Source organism: Capsicum annuum, chromosome 9 (genome assembly GCF_002878395.1).
Source record: "Capsicum annuum cultivar UCD-10X-F1 chromosome 9, UCD10Xv1.1, whole genome shotgun sequence".
In the NCBI taxonomy this organism is placed as follows: domain Eukaryota; kingdom Viridiplantae; phylum Streptophyta; class Magnoliopsida; order Solanales; family Solanaceae; genus Capsicum; species Capsicum annuum.
Window position 1 is genome coordinate 92,559,495 of NC_061119.1, and position 19,927 is coordinate 92,579,421.

General features: G+C 36.3%; 1 protein-coding gene across 12 annotated transcripts; it reads right to left on the reverse strand.

Moving 5' to 3' along the window:
- Window positions 1-249: 249 nt before the first annotated feature.
- Window positions 250-19,401, reverse strand: LOC107842618 (protein root UVB sensitive 5). 12 transcript variants are annotated; one of them, XR_007044916.1, is made up of 17 exons: window positions 19,080-19,401; window positions 18,010-18,069; window positions 17,297-17,448; window positions 16,999-17,118; window positions 16,461-16,519; window positions 16,291-16,342; window positions 16,135-16,213; window positions 15,982-16,054; window positions 15,719-15,808; window positions 14,727-14,786; window positions 14,450-14,563; window positions 14,000-14,060; window positions 13,806-13,924; window positions 12,623-12,718; window positions 12,310-12,549; window positions 11,754-11,885; window positions 250-508 (listed from the first exon to the last, which is right to left on the reverse strand). XR_007044916.1 is itself a non-coding variant. In XM_016686561.2 (17 exons), the coding sequence occupies exons 2-16, from the start codon at window positions 17,754-17,756 to the stop codon at window positions 12,316-12,318; spliced, it is 1,416 nt and encodes a 471-aa protein (XP_016542047.2). In that variant the 5' UTR covers window positions 17,757-18,069; window positions 19,080-19,169; the 3' UTR covers window positions 11,414-11,885; window positions 12,279-12,315. The 12 variants fall into 12 exon arrangements, 10 of the variants coding, with proteins under 10 accessions (XP_047252850.1, XP_047252851.1, XP_016542047.2 ...); XR_001665943.2 differs by having other exon boundaries at window positions 12,279-12,549; window positions 12,623-12,721; window positions 19,080-19,398; XM_016686561.2 differs by lacking the exon at window positions 250-508 and adding an exon at window positions 17,535-17,575 and having other exon boundaries at window positions 11,414-11,885; window positions 12,279-12,549; window positions 12,623-12,721; window positions 17,694-18,069; window positions 19,080-19,169.
- Window positions 19,402-19,927: the final 526 nt, after the last annotated feature.

The window sequence follows — 19,927 nt, forward strand, 5'->3', positions numbered from 1 at the left end:
CTCATTGAGCTTCTACACATCAACATAAACAGACTTTAAAATCAGATGACACAAATACCAAACAACATAGGTAAAGGCAGGCTCTTAATACCATATGTTGATTTTCAATATATATCAGAAAGACAACTATCACAACCGGAGCCGAGGTCCTGGCCGCAACAGGTATCCCAAATCACGAAGGCCCGAGATGCCCCTTAGCATAATATCATAAGCATAATACATAAATCAAAGTGTGGAAGATATACTAATGTTCAATGGAAACTTATAATCCAAAATGCATCAAGAAGTTGTGACAAAACAATACTCAAATTCTGTTTTACACCAATCTATGAAGCTTCTACTGGACTGAAAAACAATAGTCTGGCTAAACCGGAACAAAGACCCCCGGCTAGACCATAAAACTGACTTTAGATTACATATAGAAAAAATGTCTTCCGGTGTAAGGAAGGCTCACCAAATTCTGAAATCTGGGAACAATCTACTATTGAGCTGGACCCCGAAACTGAGCCTTTGAACCACTAGCTAGGGGGTCAATACTCGAAAGTACTGATATGTCGAACAATCCAAAAATAACACATACTTCATGTAAAATAAGTGAGCATTATGAACAACAATTTATCATAATATGTCAATAGAAACACATGGGCATAACCAATGAGCTTCAAAACATTCTTGTAAGTTATGACTCAACTCTTTGTTTTACTTCTAAGCTAGATGGTGGTACACCCTACGTTTCTGCAATCCCACGGGCTATAGGGAATCCTCCCTTGACTCGACAGTCAAGCCCCCAAATTCAAGTTTGTCGCAAGGATTGGGGTCCTACATACTATTCTAGTATACCAGAGCTCGAGGGCAAGTATACATTGGCCATTGCCAATCATGTCTCCCGAATCGGCAAAACTCGATTTCCAGCAATGAGCCCTTACAATCAAATGTCTTCTTCGGATAACCAACTCTCTTTAAGCCCAATTTTAGTCCTTTAAAATCATGCTTCGTGCTCAAAAACGTTCAATGCTTATTCTGTTAAGGGTTCATAATAGGATATCGTCATACCCAGTCTTTCAAGTCATTCATATCTTATCATATCAAATCCATAGCCCTTCTTATTCAAAATCATGCAAATGACCACCAAAAGATTCATAAAATCACATGAGAGTTTTTATTTCAAAAGCACATGAAAACTTATGCCAAATCACTCTCCTTTCAATACTTTAACATACAATAGTCACCTCTTTCATCAATCACGTGCATTTTTTTATTAGGAAACATGAGCATCTATAAATCAAAGAAACCTCCTCTCATTTATTCATAACAAAATTTCAATCCATAAACGTTAGCAAAACATTTAATCTCAAACTTCTAACCATCTATGTAAACAACCCACAACATTGTTAAGACAATGAATTTCATAACAAGTGAGGGAATTGTGTAAATCATGTTCTCATATAACTTCTCAAACTAATAACACATGTACTTATGAAAATAATTCAAGCTTGGGGAACAATCCCACAATTCATACAAAATTTCATCATAAAATGGGGTTTTCAATGCATGTTCTTCAATAATTTTGAAACCCACTTCATATACATAATTATATAACTTTAAAGCTTGTTTAAAACAATAAATTTATCCCATGAGATTTAGGATAGTCCCACATACCTTTTGATGGAGAAAAATTGAAGAGGACGTAAAGAAATTTGCTCTTGGAGATCAAAATCTTCAAACACTAGGTGGTTTCTCCTCTCTTGTTGAAGGAAAGATGATTTGGGGATTTGATAAGTGAAATAACGTATTTAAAGACCCGATTTTCGTCCATATATGATTACGAACAGTTATAGGATGGTAAAAGACCTTATTGCCCTTAAAATAACTCAAAATGGAGCACTTTTTGACGCTCGAGAAAGGCTTAGCGGCGCTAGCCAAAGCCAACCCCAGAGTGGGCAGCGCACACCAAAAGCCAAGCCCATCCAGTGGCATTTGGTTATTCCCTTGCGGCGTAGGCCCAACATGGACCCTGGACAGGGTTCCATTCAGACACTCATAACTTTTGACTCCAAATTCGGATTGAAGAACGGTCGGTGGCGCTGGAAAGAAGACTCAAAGGTCTTTAATTTGATATACTATGGGTCACATAGCTCCTCATATTCTAGAAGTAATGGTCGCTGAAAGTTGACCCAAGAAAAATCACCTAAAACTCAACTAATAAGAATGTGCTCTACTTAACTTTGAGCTAGGAGACTTTTATGACGTATACTCATCTTCAAAGATGTTCTCGCACTAAAGCATTGTCATTCACACTTATTTCCAACTAGAAACCATTAAATTTGGGTCTATATACATCGGGAAGACAGTTCAAATTTAGCCCGAAAAAGCGGGGTGTTACATTATCTATCCCTTGGAATCATTCGTCCTCGAATGATGGGCAGGAACTTGTTGAAGCTGTAAAAATATGGAATAAAGAATCTTAACCTCGCATTGGACATTTTTCTTCAACAAAAGATGCAAAGGCATCAAAAGAGCTTCATAATAACCCCAGTGAATCATGTAAGCACGAAGCGTGAGATAATAAGAATTGACATAGAGATGACCTTGCACATGAGTCCTAGGGATCATGATCACCACAACATAAGGCATGACTTTATTAGGTGATCATAGGTCTTGATTTCATTGGTACTCGACATAGAATAAGGTTTCGTGGGAGATAGGAATAGAAGTATTGTCTACCTTACAAGATGCAATGAATAGACCTTAAACTTAGAGACATTACTCGTCTATGCCCCAAACAACAAATAACATACTTCATCATTTCCAATTAACAATTCTCCCATAACACACCTAACCGCAAGAGTTTGAGTCCCGGCGTATAGTACTTCCATGTTGAAGCCAAACCCAGAGTTAAAAGGTGCTAACTTAAGCTACGGGACCCTGTACTCTACATCTCATTAAGAATATTACTCCGCCTTATCACTATAATCAACATCCTCAGGTCTTAAATCAAGGAGTACTAACCACATAGCACATTGGTTTGTGGATTCATTAATCACAATATTCAAGCCTACCTTCACTAAACCCACTTTATGGATCTCCCCACAAAAAAAAACAGCAACTTTACTCACTCTCACAAAGATTTTCATCACATAACCACTTCTTAATTATTTCACCTAACGCAAGCTCGTTTCCCTCCTCCATCTTCATCTATAACCTTAGCTCAAGGTAGTCACCCCATAATTTAAACAATACGAAACATCCACTCTCTTATCTAAAACACTACTACGCCTTCATAACCACTAACATACTAACATAAGGAAGTTTATTGAGGGACTAGAACACAACCATCAAGAATGGAAGTAACATTATTCAATTATAACCTATATTTGCTTATCTACTCAAGATGGGGCATGAGATGCCAGATATGATACAATAGGCACAAAGTGCTTCATATATCAAATGTCTAGATCGTAGATAGAGAGTTGTTTGGACGTAAACATACACAGTATGAGTTCTTAGGACTGGGCACAGTGAGAAACATGTGAGCATATATCATGAACTGTATAGTATAAAGGCGGAATTCATGAGTCAATGACTGAGACAAGGATTGCCACTTGAAATGATTGCTCCTCATTTAAAGGACTGAAATTGTCCATGAATTTGCATAAACCTTATCACTCTGGCTAATCCCGACATAAAATAAATTGGTAATATATAGAAAGAATAATTCCTTATAACTAAGCATGATATGAGACATGGATTTGTGGGTCATGAGCATCATAACATAGAACTTGAATACTTGAAAGATTGGACTACTGAGACAATGCTTCTAGTTGGGAGGTTGGAACATGGACATAAGTTACATAGAGAACTCGAACCGTAGGCATAAGCAGGACTTGAATACATAAGACGTTAGTAGAATAACCTCTTAAATCGAAGTAGGAGGAGTTTGCTTGAATAGGAATGAATTTATCATGACTCTTTCATGACACTTGCCACAACAAGAAAATTCAGGAACTACCTTAAATCATCATCTCCCCCTTTAATCAAAGTCACATTACTAGACTTGAGAATATAACCTCTCATCAAATCTATACCCACAACTCTCAACAGAAACAGGGGGTATCACTATACACATGAACTCTAGGCTCGCACTAATACACGATTATATGAAAAGTAATAACTTATTGGTATGACATCCTCCAAGGGCACTACTCTTAACTTTTGCTAGCCTCTATAGCCATCACCCTACAACTCATACTCTCACGAGCATACATATCCACACTCCTTATCGCATAACAATCCATTCTACACTACCTAATATTCTAACATTAGATCTCTAATTACATAACTTACAACTTAATAAATTTTGTAAAACTATACCACAGGTGCATATTATCTACCTATATTTCCTCAATTCAACTCTAAAGAACACCATACAAAAACTCCCCAGACTTCTACATACTACAAAATTCAAGAACATGAACTAGGTACACATGACACTTATACATATAAAACCTTATCTAACAACATGCTACCTGAGGGTTCAACTTATTCTTATATACTAAAACGCTCTTATCCGCTTAATGACTTAGCCACAATTCATCATTTTAACACTATCCCTCATGTATATCACAATTATCCACTCATTTTCCCACAAGTTTTCGAACAGCCTACTAACTTACTCCCATAATTCTCGTATTCACTATCCTCAATTTAACATTCTTATCACCACAATCCATTTCTATAGTTCAAGCCTAGTGTCTAGCACCAACCATGTACCACCAACGAAACATCCCGCAAATATACTAACCCGATGAATAGAGAAAACAACCTAATTCCCTTATTTCACTTAACTACGACCTACAAGCTCATCCTCTCCACAACACTACCACTACACCTTAGAATCTACTACACACCTTCTCACATGTTGTACTAGTTTACCGTTACTAGAAAAAAGAAAATTAAAGGGGCAAAGTCACATAATGAGGGTAATCAATCTTATTCTTTTAATATGACTCATTACGATCTTATCTACATGTTCTACTTTCTTACATTAAATCTCCTTACCCATGCATACATTCCCACTATCTTCAAATTCCATATACACACCAATGTCTACCCATAACTTATTGACTAATATACCCCTTTCCTTTCACAGCCTACAAATGATTTCTACAACCACCATAACTATCCATTCTGAGCTCCTTCCCTATTTAAATAAATAATAATCATAGCTAATCACTCCCTCCACGGGCTACCACACACTCTACTAACTTTGCTACAATATTAGTCAATCACCATAAAAAGGCACACCACCCTCTACTTAAGGGTACACAACTACATCTACCTTCCTCACTCAAGATTTATCCTCACTTCTAACTTCTAAACTTATGGCTTCGTAGAACTAACTTTGGAACCATTTTACTACTCATAGGTTATGACACCTTATCACATACTACTACTCGGGTGGAAATATTGTTCAAACATTCTGCCACATCTCTACCCTTAAGAATGACATATGCAACAAGGATTCTAAACGGGACTGAATACACTTCATAACTTAGACTTAAATACATGATGGATATAGATATGGGTATACACTTGAATCGACACAATTGATGCACTAATGGACTCTTCTTAAGTCCTTGTGCCATTTCATTGAGTACTCAACCAGAAGGGACTACATCGCTTAGACACTAAACTTTTGCACTTGTATCGTCTCGACAATGAGACAGCCAATAGAATTAGAGCAAGGAAGTAATTTTTGATAACTTTCATATGGACAACACAATAGCACAAACTAGAATATGAAAGAATGGAAAACATCTCCTAAATGCCTCGTAGCTTCCTCCTTATAAGTGTGGCGCGCTACACACCCATAAAAAGGACTCTACTCGACACGGCTTCGTAGACACCCTAGGACTATGAACCGTGCTGAAACACCCTGGGTTTTTTACCCTTAGAAATTTTTGGACTTTGAGCTCATTGGACATCATACGAGTTGGGGTACTAGTTGTATGATGTGGTACAGTTTAGGGACCCTAACTCATATGTTTCACATTGTGTTTTATGTCACTTACCATCCAAGGTACGACTAGGCATCTTACTAATCATATGATAGGGTACTAGAAGTAAAGAGACAAATCGTATGATGCCCCAAGTCTTGTCCAAAGTATTCTGACCAAGGTACGGTTCAAAGGGTACTGGTCGTATGTTAAGATATGAGTTGGCCCTTGTGTGGTTGTATGTTGGTCAGTATTGAGGTCCAAAAGGATGCCTAGGGTACCACTCATACCCTAGGGTACGATTTAAGGGGTGTGGTTGTACCATCCTACAATCAAGCTTTCAGCTTTTAAGCTGAGGACGTTTTAGACATTTCCCACCCTAAAACCCTTAAGTCCCCACGTCTTATTACTCATTGTGGCCTCTCATAACATACTTGGAAATAACAAAACACTCCAAAATCCTCTCTAAACTCTCTCTTGAAGATTGGGGACTAGGGTTCTTCAAAGGTGTTCATCTAGAGACGTCCGTGAATCTTCGTAAATAAAGCATGTGACTCTTACCTCATTGTTAGTTCTCAAATACCATGTGTTTTAAAGTGTGATTATGATTCTTAGATGGTGGTTTTGAAACCAAAATTGAGGGTTTTGTTGCATATGATTGAGTATTGTTTACTGATGTTGGGTGAATTTATGCATTCTAGTGCTACTATTCTAGCTTATTTAGCCTTGTTTTGAGGATGATTCTTATGATATATGTGTTGATAATAATATAAATGAGCATTTATGTGTCCAAGTATGTGTTTACAATGTTTAATGGTGATTTCAAATGAGTTTTGATTCAATTTGAGCATTTAGAAGTCAATCAAGAAAACCAGTGTAACTAACTTGAGCTAGGTGTTTTTCTAGTCTCTTGTGTTGGGTTCTAATGTGTTTTAATGAGTTACTAAGGTTTTTATTATGTATTTATATGTAAAACAAATTAGTTATAATGTTCAAGGGTCAATTGGATCAAGAAAAGAGTGAAAACAATGAGTTAAAGCTCAATGTGAATTTAGCCTATGCTTAGCTCGTGTTTCTAGTTCATCGGTGAGGATGTTGTGTTGTTTTGAGCTCTTAATTGATTTGTTTAATGATTTAGGATGCTTGGTGAATGGATTATGATGATATATGAAGGATATACAAGCTTCAAATCAAGTGGAAACAACTCAAAAAGGCTCGTAAATGACCAAGGAAGCACGAGACACAAGTTGGACGCAATTTGGACCCCTGAAAAGTATGGGGCGCGTGTAGACTGTATAGGTGGCCAATGGATGAGTTCAAAACATCATTAGATTCAGAAGAGGCCCACGTTTTTTACTATCTGGCGCGTGTAGCTTATATTGGAGTTTAAGGAGGCCTCGTGATACACTGAAATCGCGAACAGCTACTGGAATTTGACAAATTTTTTGACAATTGTGAATTTGCATGTCACTGCGTCGCGCCAACGCCCAAAATCGAGAAAATTTTGCCCGGCTGAAGGAAAACAGAGTGTAAACCTAATCTAACTTGGTTTATAACTTTTCTACTATAAATATAACGTTCCAAATTCCGTTTAATCATCTTGGGACATCTTGGAAACCCTAGATCAACTTGGAACATCATTGGAGGCTACCACAATTTCTTTTTAGGTTTTATCATTCTTTAATTTAGTTTTTTTAATGGTTTGTATCATTATTCCAAGGGATTGGATGATGAATATTTCCCTTTAAAGCTAAAACCCTCTTTTCGGGGTTAAAGCCAAGATCATGAATACTTTCGTTTTGAATAAAGTTTGTTGAATTGCTTATCATTATGGTTGCTTGTTTATTCTTGTTTTAATTATTGTAAGGATTAGCTACCCTTAGAATATATTTATTGTCGACTTTTTTATCTCGAGAGAGGGAACAGGGAGATAGAACATGAGAATAAACAAAATTAGGGTTTTTATTCTTTTATAAAACAAAGAATGGAACTTAGCACCTAGGACAGGGATGTACTTAGGAGCCTTACTTGATTCACACGTAGGATGATAGCTTTAAAACACTTAATTGGATTATTTAAAACACTTTATTCTCCTCTCTTGTTGATGGAAAGATGATTTGAGGATTTGAGAAGTGAAATAACGTATTTAAAGACCCAATTTTCGTCCATATATAATTAGGAATGGTTATAGGATGGTAAAAGACCTTATTGCCCTTAAAATAACTCAAAACGAAGCACTTTTTGAAACTTGGGAAAGGCTTGGTGGCACCTGGCCAAAGCCAACCCCAGAGTGGACGGCGCAGCCAAAAGCCAAGCCCATCCAGTGGCATTTGGTGATTCCCTCGCAGCGCGAGCCCAACGCGGACCCTGGATAGGGTTCCATTCAAACACTCATAACTTTTGACTTCGAACTCAAATTAAAGAACGGTCGGTGGCGTTGTAAAGAAGACTCAAAGGGCTTTAATTTGATATATTATGGGTCACATAACTCCTCATATTCTAGGAGTAATGATCGCTGGAAATTGACCAAGAAAAATCGACTAAATCAATCGATAAGAAAGTGCTCAACTTAACTTTGAGCTAGGAGACTTTGACGTATACTCATCTTCAAAGATCTTCTCACACTAAAGCATTGCCATTCACACTTATTTCCAACTAGAAACCATTGGATTCGGGTCTATATACATCGGGAAAACGGTTCAACTTTAGCCCGAAAAAGTGGGGTGTTACACCAACGCAACGGAATATTAAACAACAACATACCTTTAACCATCATCGTTCAAGTATTGTGGAGAATCATCTTTGTCAAGAACTTTAACAAGCAAATAGGGAAAGAAGAGACCTAAAAACTTCTAGCCTATGTCTATCAACGAGTATATCATGGAGTAACAAGCATATTTATAGGTAGGCTAGGAACTCATAGGCAAATAGCAATAATCCTAGGGACAAGATAATAATTAATTACCAAAATATTTGGGCCACACAAAAGTCTCAAAAGAGACGTGAGTTATAAATGCTAAGCAGTTCCTCTCCCGGAAGACCAAAACGCTAAGAAGCAAATTATCTTCTTAAAACACAAAAAGTAAGCTATAAAAACGATATACAAAAGCCTACTACAACTGAGCTTAGTAAAATACAACAAAGGGAGCGTGAATAACTCATGTTCTCCCAAAATGCTATAGATGCAAGTAACAAGGAAGACAACTTAGTTCTTAATTAAAATACAACAACGGGATTGTGTGGTAAAGAGGAAACATAGACAATTGGTGGTAAACATTAACTCACAAGAATTGTGAGGACAACTACTTTGATGCAGAATACCTAAAGAGTTAAACAAATCTGAGCATTGTGAATTAAAGAACTCTCTCCCATTGTCTGACCTTATGACTTTGACAGTGGCTCCAAACTTAGTTTTGATCATGACCATAAAGAACAATGGTTTCAGACTTCAATTGTAACAAGTGAATCCAAGTATATTTGTTGCAGTCATAAACAATCGTTAAGAAATAAAACTTCTTATCAAAAGTTGGAGTTTTATAAGGTCCCCAAAGATCTATGTGCACCATATCAAAACATGCATTAGACTTAGTATCACTAACAGGAAATGCTAGCCTAGTTTGGTTGGCCAGTGGACATACAGGACATTTATGTGACATCTCAACATCCTTATTGTGATCTAAAAGATCTAAAATCTTTAATACTTGATCAGATGGATGGCCAAGTCTGTTGTGCCATATACTATTGTCCTTTACATTGACTTCTGCAACTAAGTTTCCTTGTTTTCTTTGCCCCTTTGAAGAATTATTGTCTCCATGTTCAGACCTTTTTTTTCTCTACCAATCCCCTTCACCCTGCCATTGTGAAGATCCTGGAAGACACAAAAGTCAGGGTAAAAGGATATAAAGCAAGACAGTTGTCTAGTGACCTTGGATACTAATAACAAATTGATTTTGAAATAAGGTACAAACAACACATCCTCCATTACTGCATTCTGAAATATTGTAGCTTCACCAGTATGTGAAACATCTGCTTTAGTACCATTTGGGAGATTCACCTTGCTCATTCCTGGCTTAACCACTGTACGTGTGGATAATACAGTCTTATCTACAGCTATGTGGGGAGTTGCACCAGAATCTACTATCCATTCTTGTGTCTTAATATGAGACAATGAGCATGCATGGATGGTCCTGCATACTGGTTTCATGTCCACTGTTTCTTCCATATCCTTGATGATTATATCTTCTTGATCCTCCATTGTTATAGTTGTTCTTCTTCCTTTGCTTTCAATCATTTGGATAGCCTATCAGCTTGTAGCAGTTCTCTTTGGTATGTCCACCAAAATGGCAATAGTTACACTTTTTTCCTTTATATCCTTGAGATACATAGCTTGTGTCTGGTCCTCTGTTTACTTGCATGGAGATAGGATCTGATTTCTCAGTGATTGCAACCACATTAGTCAAATGTTGTATCTCATCCTCCATTATCATGGTATATGCCTGATTGAGCGTAAGTGTAACTCCTTTTAGTAGGATCTGTCTTCTAGTTGAGTCATATGAAGATTCAGTCTACTTAAAAACTAAATCAACCTTAACTCATACAGATGATCTGCATACTCCTTTGATTTTGGACAAGTAAATGATGGAGTTGAAACCATAGCATCATACTCATTCCATAGATTTTTCAGCCTTGTGAAGTAGGTTTCCACAGAATCTGTTCCTTGGGACAAAGTATTGATTTCTCTATGTAACTGATACAATCTCATTCGATTGACCTTGTCAAACCTCTCCTTCAAATCCTCCTATACTTCGAATGCATTGGTTGCATATACAATTCCAGTTAATAACTCTGCACTGACAAAACTCATCAGCAATGAAAGCACAATTGCATTACAAGTTTCCCACTGCTCATGCAATTCTTCTCTATAATTGCTCTTGCTACAAGTTCCAGCTACAAAACCAAATTTCCTTTTTCCTAAAAATGTTATTCGCATTAAATGACTCCAAACACCATAATTCTCTGAACCAGTTAACTTGATTGGAATTAAAGTTGCACCAGACACTTTTGAAGCTCCAATATATAGTGGATCACTAGAGTCTATCTTAGGTGCCATTTCAAATAACAAATCAGCTGAACTTCACACTTCACACTGATCTATGGCACACTTTTAACAATTGACACAATTGATCTAAGCAATCGAAAGAACAACTCAAAAAATGTAATCGAACAGAGATATCTAACCACTTGATTCTTCAGCTACAACTTGATTTGCAGCTAAGAACTCAGAGATCTAAACCCTTCTGCAGTTGAATCTCAATCAGCATTGCAGCTACAATAACCCTGGGCTCTGATACCATGATAATATCTACAGCACGACGTGTATACTCACTATCTCATAGCTGGAATAGCTCACAAGAGGAAGAAGAAGAAGATCAAAATGTTTATTAATGTGATAGTGATAACAGGCAATTGCAGCATGCTTCCTTTAGCTAACTTAGGATCTATTTATAGAGTTTGTACAAGATATCTAGAAGCATCTAGAAGCTTCCCAACTTGCACTTTCTTAGCTGGCAAGTTGTTACAACTAACTAACTACTTCCTACTACACAATTAGACAATGCAACAGACTTAAGCAATAAAACAATAACCACAATCTAATATCGACTACTTCCGCTTCATCAATATATGTTTTAGTAATCTTCAACAAAGGGGACAGCGACCAAGTCACAATATAAACTTTGAAAATGAAATCAGACTTACTTATACAGTGATCATCCGTGCACATTCAATGAAGGTAAACTTGAGGTGACAAACCCATCAAATAGGCAAAAAGGTTAGTGGAAGGACTTTGGAGTAAGATCAACTGCAGACAGGTGTTTTCCTGGTGTTATGCTGCAGGAAGAGTAAATTTCACGTATGGTTAATTTTACTAACTATGACAGTAGAGTCAGTCAATTAGTTTTTTGTCAAATTAAAGTAATTGAACTTTACCCACTATATCAGTGAAAGCCACGAACAATCTATTGTAAAGTTTAAGTAATTAATTTACTCACTATGGCCATAAAGACAACTTTATCCACATCGAAGTAAACTCACCCTGATGGGTAGGTTTTTGTCACTACAGTGAGTAAAAGTCTACTGACTTTACTATTATGGTGGATAAAGTTTAGTTAACAACTAATTTGTAACTTCACTGTTATAATTGGATAAGTTTAGTGACTTCAAAGTTATAGTAGGTAAAGCTCAATTACTTTAATAAGACAAAAAGTAGTTCTGTCGGCTTACTGTTGTAGTGGATAAAACTCAGTGGCCATACGTGAAATTAACTTGGTGCAGGAAGCTCCTTGATCGACATTTCTTTCGGGACCTTTAAACTTAAATTATTTGTATCCCATCCAGCATCAGTTAGTTGTTGTAATAGGTCAGGAAATCTATCCTTCAATTCAACCAGGCTCTGTTCAAGCTGATCAAAGATATTATCTGACCAGCCCCAGTTTTGATATAGCCAATAGGTTTGCCATACACTTCGAAACACTGATAGGCTTGTGGCTCCTTCCTGCAGGAAGTGAGAAGAGTGAGCATTGCAAGTAAGAGCTATGTTTCTTAAGCAGAGTATAATTAGTGCATACCTTAAAAGATACAAAGACCTGAATATCCGTTGGGTTCTGTTGATTTACTACAAGAAAATATTTTTCCTCCTTGTACAGATGAAGGAGTTGCTTGATCTGCTGCAAAGATAATAGCAGAACGATTCAAAGATCACCTTTCAAGAATACAGTCATGGACTTAACATATTTGAGTAACACATCACAATTATGATTTCTTTTAATAATCTTACAAATCCAAAAGTTTTCTGAATCCAGATTCTATGAACGTTTCCTTATTAGATCCCTAAGGTCTGAAACAACAATTTCAAAGCCGGAATAACACAAACCAAGAAGATATTTAAACATAAAATTTCAGCAGAACCCTTGAACAATTGAGATTGAAAGTTTTGCATAAGAGAAACCTAGAACCAAAGTCAATGCTGATTTCTGCTATGGGATAAACTAGCATTCAGCCAAGTTTGATAGGAGGCTGATAAAGTTGCTCGCAGGAAAGGCATCAGTATTTGTAAAGATATGACACTTGGGCCTACCTCACCCTAAAAGTTAGCTCATGAGGGGAGGATTACTCAAGTCCATATAAACAAACCACCAATCCATTCCCCAACCAATGTTAGACTTGAACCCACTCTAACACCCCCCTTCACACCAAGGACCCCAACTGGAGTGTGGACTAGGAGCCGAAACGCGGATGGTCTGACTTTTATACAATGTGGATATATGGCATCTGAGCCTAACTCTAAGGAAGAAAGGAAAGGTTAAGAAATTAAATTATATAAAATGAAGGCAATAGATGTTCCCTCATGGACCAGCCAGAAGGTTTTGAAAATGGAAACTGTAGGAATGACAAGAGCAACGTAGATACTTTTAAAGTAGATATTCAGATTAAGTTACACCAGTGCTCCTAAATATTGCAAGTGAAATCATCTGAAAACTTAGAGAGGGATCCATACAAGACAAATATTTGAACCAAGCAGAGAAAATATGTTGCATATTTCCACCCTAAGGAAAAGTCCACACCTTCAAATAAAAAGTATTATAGAAACTCTTGAAGCAGTAACCTACCATGTACTTAACTTCATGAAACTGACATTAACTGCTATTCTTACATTATTCTGCTATTATCTACCCAGGATATAAGTTACTTCATAAGCATAAACCAACTCAACTTGTCATAAATTTATATGTGAGCCAAAGAAGGCTATACCATGGATCTGTATTTTCTCCCATTGATCATCTCCTCCAAAGACACCTCAAAAATAATTCGTGGCCTTAAGAATCTTTGCCACAATAAGATGCTCTCCATCCTATTGCATTCATTGATTCCTGGTCCACATGTAGAAACAGGCTTGACTGACCGCATCGAATTGAAGATTGCACAGAAAACAAGACTGAGTTTACCTGGAACTGTACAGTGTAAAACATGGGAGTTCACTAATATGCGAGCCCGTTTGAGATTTATCTACAAAAGCAGAGTAATCAGAAGCCTACATGCCAGGGAAAATTCAGAAGATGTTACCTTAATTCCAAATTCCGGTTACATTATCATTCATTTTACTCTCTTAGCTGTTTCCTACATATGGAGAAAGAAAGCTTTTGGAAATCTTATTGTCTAAAAAAAGCTTTCAGAAATCTGATAGAGCCAATATATCGAACATTGTGGGACCCCTCTTGTGGTCTATTAAATAGGTGAATTACCTCTTGCTATTAACTTATGCTCGGCGTCCACAAAAAAAAAAACAGATTTCCAAGAGCTTGATAGTATTGCCAAGAATCTGACGTTTCGTACATACTTTTTGGCAAGTCAAAAATGATTATTCAGTATGCTGATAACTAAAAATAAAGTCTCACCGTGTTGAATTGCAGAACTGAAAGAGACTGATAGCGAAACCAAAGATGTAGGATCCGCACACTCAACCATGTAAGTGCCAATGTAGGATACGACTTTGAGATACCAGGTGTATCCTGCAATACATTTTCGGTTATTACAATTTTCAGAAGAAAAAGTAAGATCTAAATCTGTTATTATGGAAAAGATGAGGATTATATTGGTGGAGGACCCTTAGAAAGTTATCATACGATGAGACGGACCTAGCTTGTAACCATATAAAACAAAAATATGCCATACCAAGGCTAGTATGCCGAGAGAAAGACCTAGCAGCTCAGCAGCTACTTCCCACACTTCCTCCTGTCATCAATATTAGGTTATCCAAAAATGCTACAAGGAGAAATCGATAAAATGATCAAACAAAAGAATTGAGAGACAATTGTAATATCATACTTGGTGCTTCAACATGTCGGTGTTGCTCATTTTCGGGTAATACAACAATTATATCTTCTATGTGTTTGTGGATACTATTATCCTTTTTCTTGTTTGGTTTCAGGAAAACACGCAAGCTGGATTACACTACACTGACAATCATATTTACCTACTTACCTACTGATAAATCAGGCAACAAAATGTAAACAAACCTAATTTTGTAGGAATCTACCAATCAGATCTTAGTAAACCAACTGGAGCAGTCAAGCACCATTTGTAACTTATATATCAATCAACTGAGCCCTCAAATAGTTAAAGTTCATAGTACAAATTCTAGGTATTCATTCTGCTTTATTTAGGTCTATTTCATTCCAATACTAGAAAATTATCAATAACAGGTTCTCTAAAGTTCATAGTTATCCATTTACGGACACACAGTTCTCTAGAGCTCATAGATTATTTCTACGCTGGTCATCAAACTACCACAACCCTCCTTTTGTCAAGCTTGAGACCATTAATAATCATATGAAATATCAAAATATATGCATAAACTAGTAAATTGGAGCATTCCAAGAAACTACACATTGGTCTTCCTGCTTAAGAAAACACTGAGGGAGAAAGTATGTATGGTACTTACAATTTAACACATTTATGGAGCTGAAACCTACAGTTACTACAACTATATTTTTTGATAAATTTCTTGATTCACCATAAAAGCTCAACCACTATGGATAAAAGAAAAGGAAAGCATTCCAGCATAGAAACAACTATGCTATCAAAGTCGAGGATCATACGAAGATTAAATTTGGCAAATCCAATTCGCTAGATCTGATCTATGGCCGAAATATTCAAAGTAATACCTTTGCTGCTACGTCTCCCAAATTTCCAGCAATAGCGAAGTGGTTTTGTATAACCCGGAATGAAGGGTCCTTTAGCCCCCTTGCAACAGCCTACTTAAAATATACCAACATTTAAGAAACCTCAATAATTGACTTAGTAAACAACTAGAGAAAAGAAAGATATATATCAGATTCATAGAGAACTTCTACAAAAACTGTACTGCTCATGCAATCATTTCCTAGGGATGCATGAAGACTAACAATATTTTTAGTTAGCTAAATACCTTCGCAAGATTTCCAAGAGATGCCAAAGGCAGGAAATACGAAGGATAGAGAGGGGTACATAGATCAAATATACTGCAAAAGAAATCAATTCCATCAGTTCACTAGAGCCAATTAACTTTGATGTACTCAAGATAGACGAATATTCGCGATACCTTCCTGCACTGCCAACGAAATCTGCAAACATGCGCCATTGTTTAGGATCATCATCAAAAAGATTGCCAAACCGCCCACCTGCAAGACATCAGTCTTTACTAACAGCTTTAATCAGATAGGTCCTTATCTCTTCTCTTATATTTATTTTAAACTACCAGACCAATGAAAAAGCGTCCAAGGGCACCAATGCCATCCTTTGAAACCCATCTGCAAAATGAGTAGGACAAACATAGTGAATTATACTAACAGGTGAGGCAAATATTGAATTCCATCAAGTCAAGGCCACATTACATGCAGATAAACAGCTGACGAAAATGAACAGTACCTGATGGCAGCAGCTGAAGCAGCTGCGGAAGTTCCTGAGAAAGAGCCCACACCAACCGCCTGGATGTTAGATATTAATCAGTACAGGATATGTCAGAATCAAGCTGAAAGTGCGTGACATGAATCCAACTATCATAAAATACATTAGCAACTCCTAAGCCCAATATAACTAAGATTAAGTTTAATAACATGATTCACATATATACACGGGATCACATAACTAAAATTTAAGAAGAAAAGAGAGAATAAAGAAGAAAAAAAACTACAAAACTTGACAGTTGAATAACATTGAACCTTCTGGAGAAGAGGAGAACTCAAAGATTAGTGTAAAAAAACAAAAAAGTGAGAGGAGACCAGAGGTAGATAAAATTGAGAGCCACTGAGCTGAGAACAATTAGTAAGCCAATTAAGTAAAACTATATTAGCCTTTGTTTCATTAGTTTGTCAACGATTTTGATTTAGAAGGTCACAAATCACAATCCTGGCAAACAGTTGTAGATTTTACAAGCACTTTAACATACCCAAGTGGAACTAATGACCTGAATAAGATTGACATGCCTTTAAGAGACTTGAAGTCACCAGCGTATGACAGATCCACCCTGTTACATTGGTTGGGAACTGAAGCAACATGTAGTCCACATAATCATCTGATACTGTATCTGCAATGATAGTTCATATAAAACATCTAAAAAAAATACTTGTGGCCCTTAATAACCAAAAGATATCCACGGTCAAATGGGCAATTGGTATGTAGGAAAACATAAAGTAGAAATATGGTGAAAAGGAAAATTAGAAAGAAAAGAAGAAAATGGAAACAAACCATATGATGTCTGTTACCTGGGTAACCTGATGGTAACACAAAATCCTTGATAACCTTAGGGAGCCAGGATAACTCCATGTTAGAGATATCAAGATCTTGAGATCCAGTATTTGTGGGCACATGCTCCTCAAGAAACATTTTCATTTCAGAGTCATTATCTATAACATACCTATCCATGCATCAATACTAACATGGTCAAACAGTCATTGGAACATTGCTATACATGTCACTTTGTGAAGATAAAGTGCTACTCACATAAGAGGATGTAGTGCTCCAACTACGAGTTCAACTGAATCCTGTATTTTTGACATATAGTATAGGTATATATGCGAAACAACTAAAGTTTTAACAAATACTAGTTTTCGAAACCATAATTCAAATGGTGCAATGACTAGTGAGTTCAGTGCTAAAAACCTTAAGGTCGGAGGCATCAAGTTTACATCCTGTATCTGCCTCTGACTGCCTCTGACTGTACATTCTAAACTAGATTACATGCTCAGACAACAAATATAGCAAGGAATTATTCAAGCAACCGCAGCTACACCCATTTTCAGTCAAATCAAGACTAGTAAAACATCAGGAAGTAATATCTACATTCTATCAGCACATATTTTTTATAAGTAGCATTCAATCAGTAAACCTTGACCAAAAAGAGATAAAACGACCTTATATTGTCAGAGAAATTTGGTAAAAGGAAAAGGAAGCAAAATGTCAGAGTTAAAGCATATACCTTTTCAAAGTTCCATTCTTGTACTTCTCCACCAAAATCAGATGCCCTTTATCATTTTCCCTTTAATTTAAGAGGATGGAGATGATTAGTCTACAAATATACACCATTATCAAACTAGTTGGCGTATGTTTATACGAATTTTCCATAATATTCAGCTCTACGTGTGCCCATTTCGCTCCCTACATAATAGGATTGTGTATCAATCGGGTCGGGTCGGTTTTGAAAGTTACCAATTCTAGTTATCGGTTTGTAGACATCCTAACCATTAAAGAACCATTAAGATATCAGTTAATCGGTTATTGATCGTTATCAACATTAATTTAGATTTGAATAACACTCCCTTAACTTTTCATCAACGCACGATTCATCTTCTTGCTAGGATAATTTATATACTTAATGGTAAAATTGTAATTTAATAAATTACTATAGGTTATTGGTTCACCCGTTAAATAAAGAGGTCAAATTGAGAACCAAACGAATAACCCAATAACTTGGAATAGTAAACCAATAATTAAATTGCTAAACCAATAACCCAAACCACTAATGATTAATCCAATAACCCACTTACCAGTTCGGCTTATTGGTTTAACAGTCAATTTGAACAAACCTACTACATAATGCGCCTAAGGTAAGTGTAAGAACAATAAGTAACCCTTAATCACACAGTTAAGGAAAATGTGAAACTCAGTAACCTTATGAAAAAAAAAAAATTACTCCCTTTATTCATTTTTACTTGTCCACTAACTTTTACTGATCACTTCTAATATATCAAGAAAAGACCATTATCTTTTTCCAAATTTTACCATTAGGATTAATTACTTATTCCCCACTAAATTTTCAAGTCCTAATACTTAATATAGATAGTATGATAAACTAGCCATGTCAATCATTGTTTCTTAATGAACCTGTTAAGTCAAAATATGAAAAGCAAATGTCAACGGAGGTAGCAGCATATAATCCTTATTTCCAAACTTGTAAAGTAAGTCCAATTCAAGACTGAAAAAAATCTCAATATTCAATCTTCATTACTAATCTTAGTTTAAAAGAAAATAAAAGGATAGACTCCATACCCATATGAGTCTTTAATAGCTTCTTCTCTATTATTGAAAGAATCAGATTGTGGAGAAGTACACAATACATTAAAGGGTTGATTTCTACTCCAATTACTATAAAGTGTCAACTGGTGGGGACATAAAAAGGTTGAAATGGGGTAGTTGAATTGCAGATGAAAAGGCATTGTTTGAGTTTTGAGGGAAATGGCAAAGAATGTTTTTGCGGTATCCATCATTCTATCTTGGCTCTACACAAGATTTCGTTTGTTGCTGAAATGTAAACGGGCGGGGCATGGGAAAGTCTGGACCCGTAATGTACTTCATGCATGTTTAGTGACACACTCCAAAAAGAAGTGTTTGTTTTGCACAAAATTTTAATAAAAAAGAAAAAGGGAAAATATTGTCGAGTTAATATGATTGAATTTGTTATGAAATATAAAGCAAATACAAGAAGAATAGAGAGAGGAGAGATTTCTTTATTTCTCTTGAGGGATGAATTATAATGAAGGAAAACCCTTTATTTATAGGGGGAAACTAACCTTGGGGTTTGTAATTTTTCCATAAATAGACATACACCATATATGGTAAAGTAGGTATTCATTATGCATGGTAAAGTAGACATTCACTATATATGGTACATTTATAACACTCCCCTTGAATGTCTAACTCATAGATAATACGCATAAATGTTGCCTCATTAAAAACCGTACAAGAAAAATCCAGTGGGATAAAACCTCGTAAGGGGAAAAGAGTACAGCGCATATGAACTCCCCCTAATGAGAACATCCTTGGACCTTTATATTCCGATCTTGTGCACCATCTTCTTGAATGTTGCAGTTGGAAGAGACTTGGTGAATAAATCAACC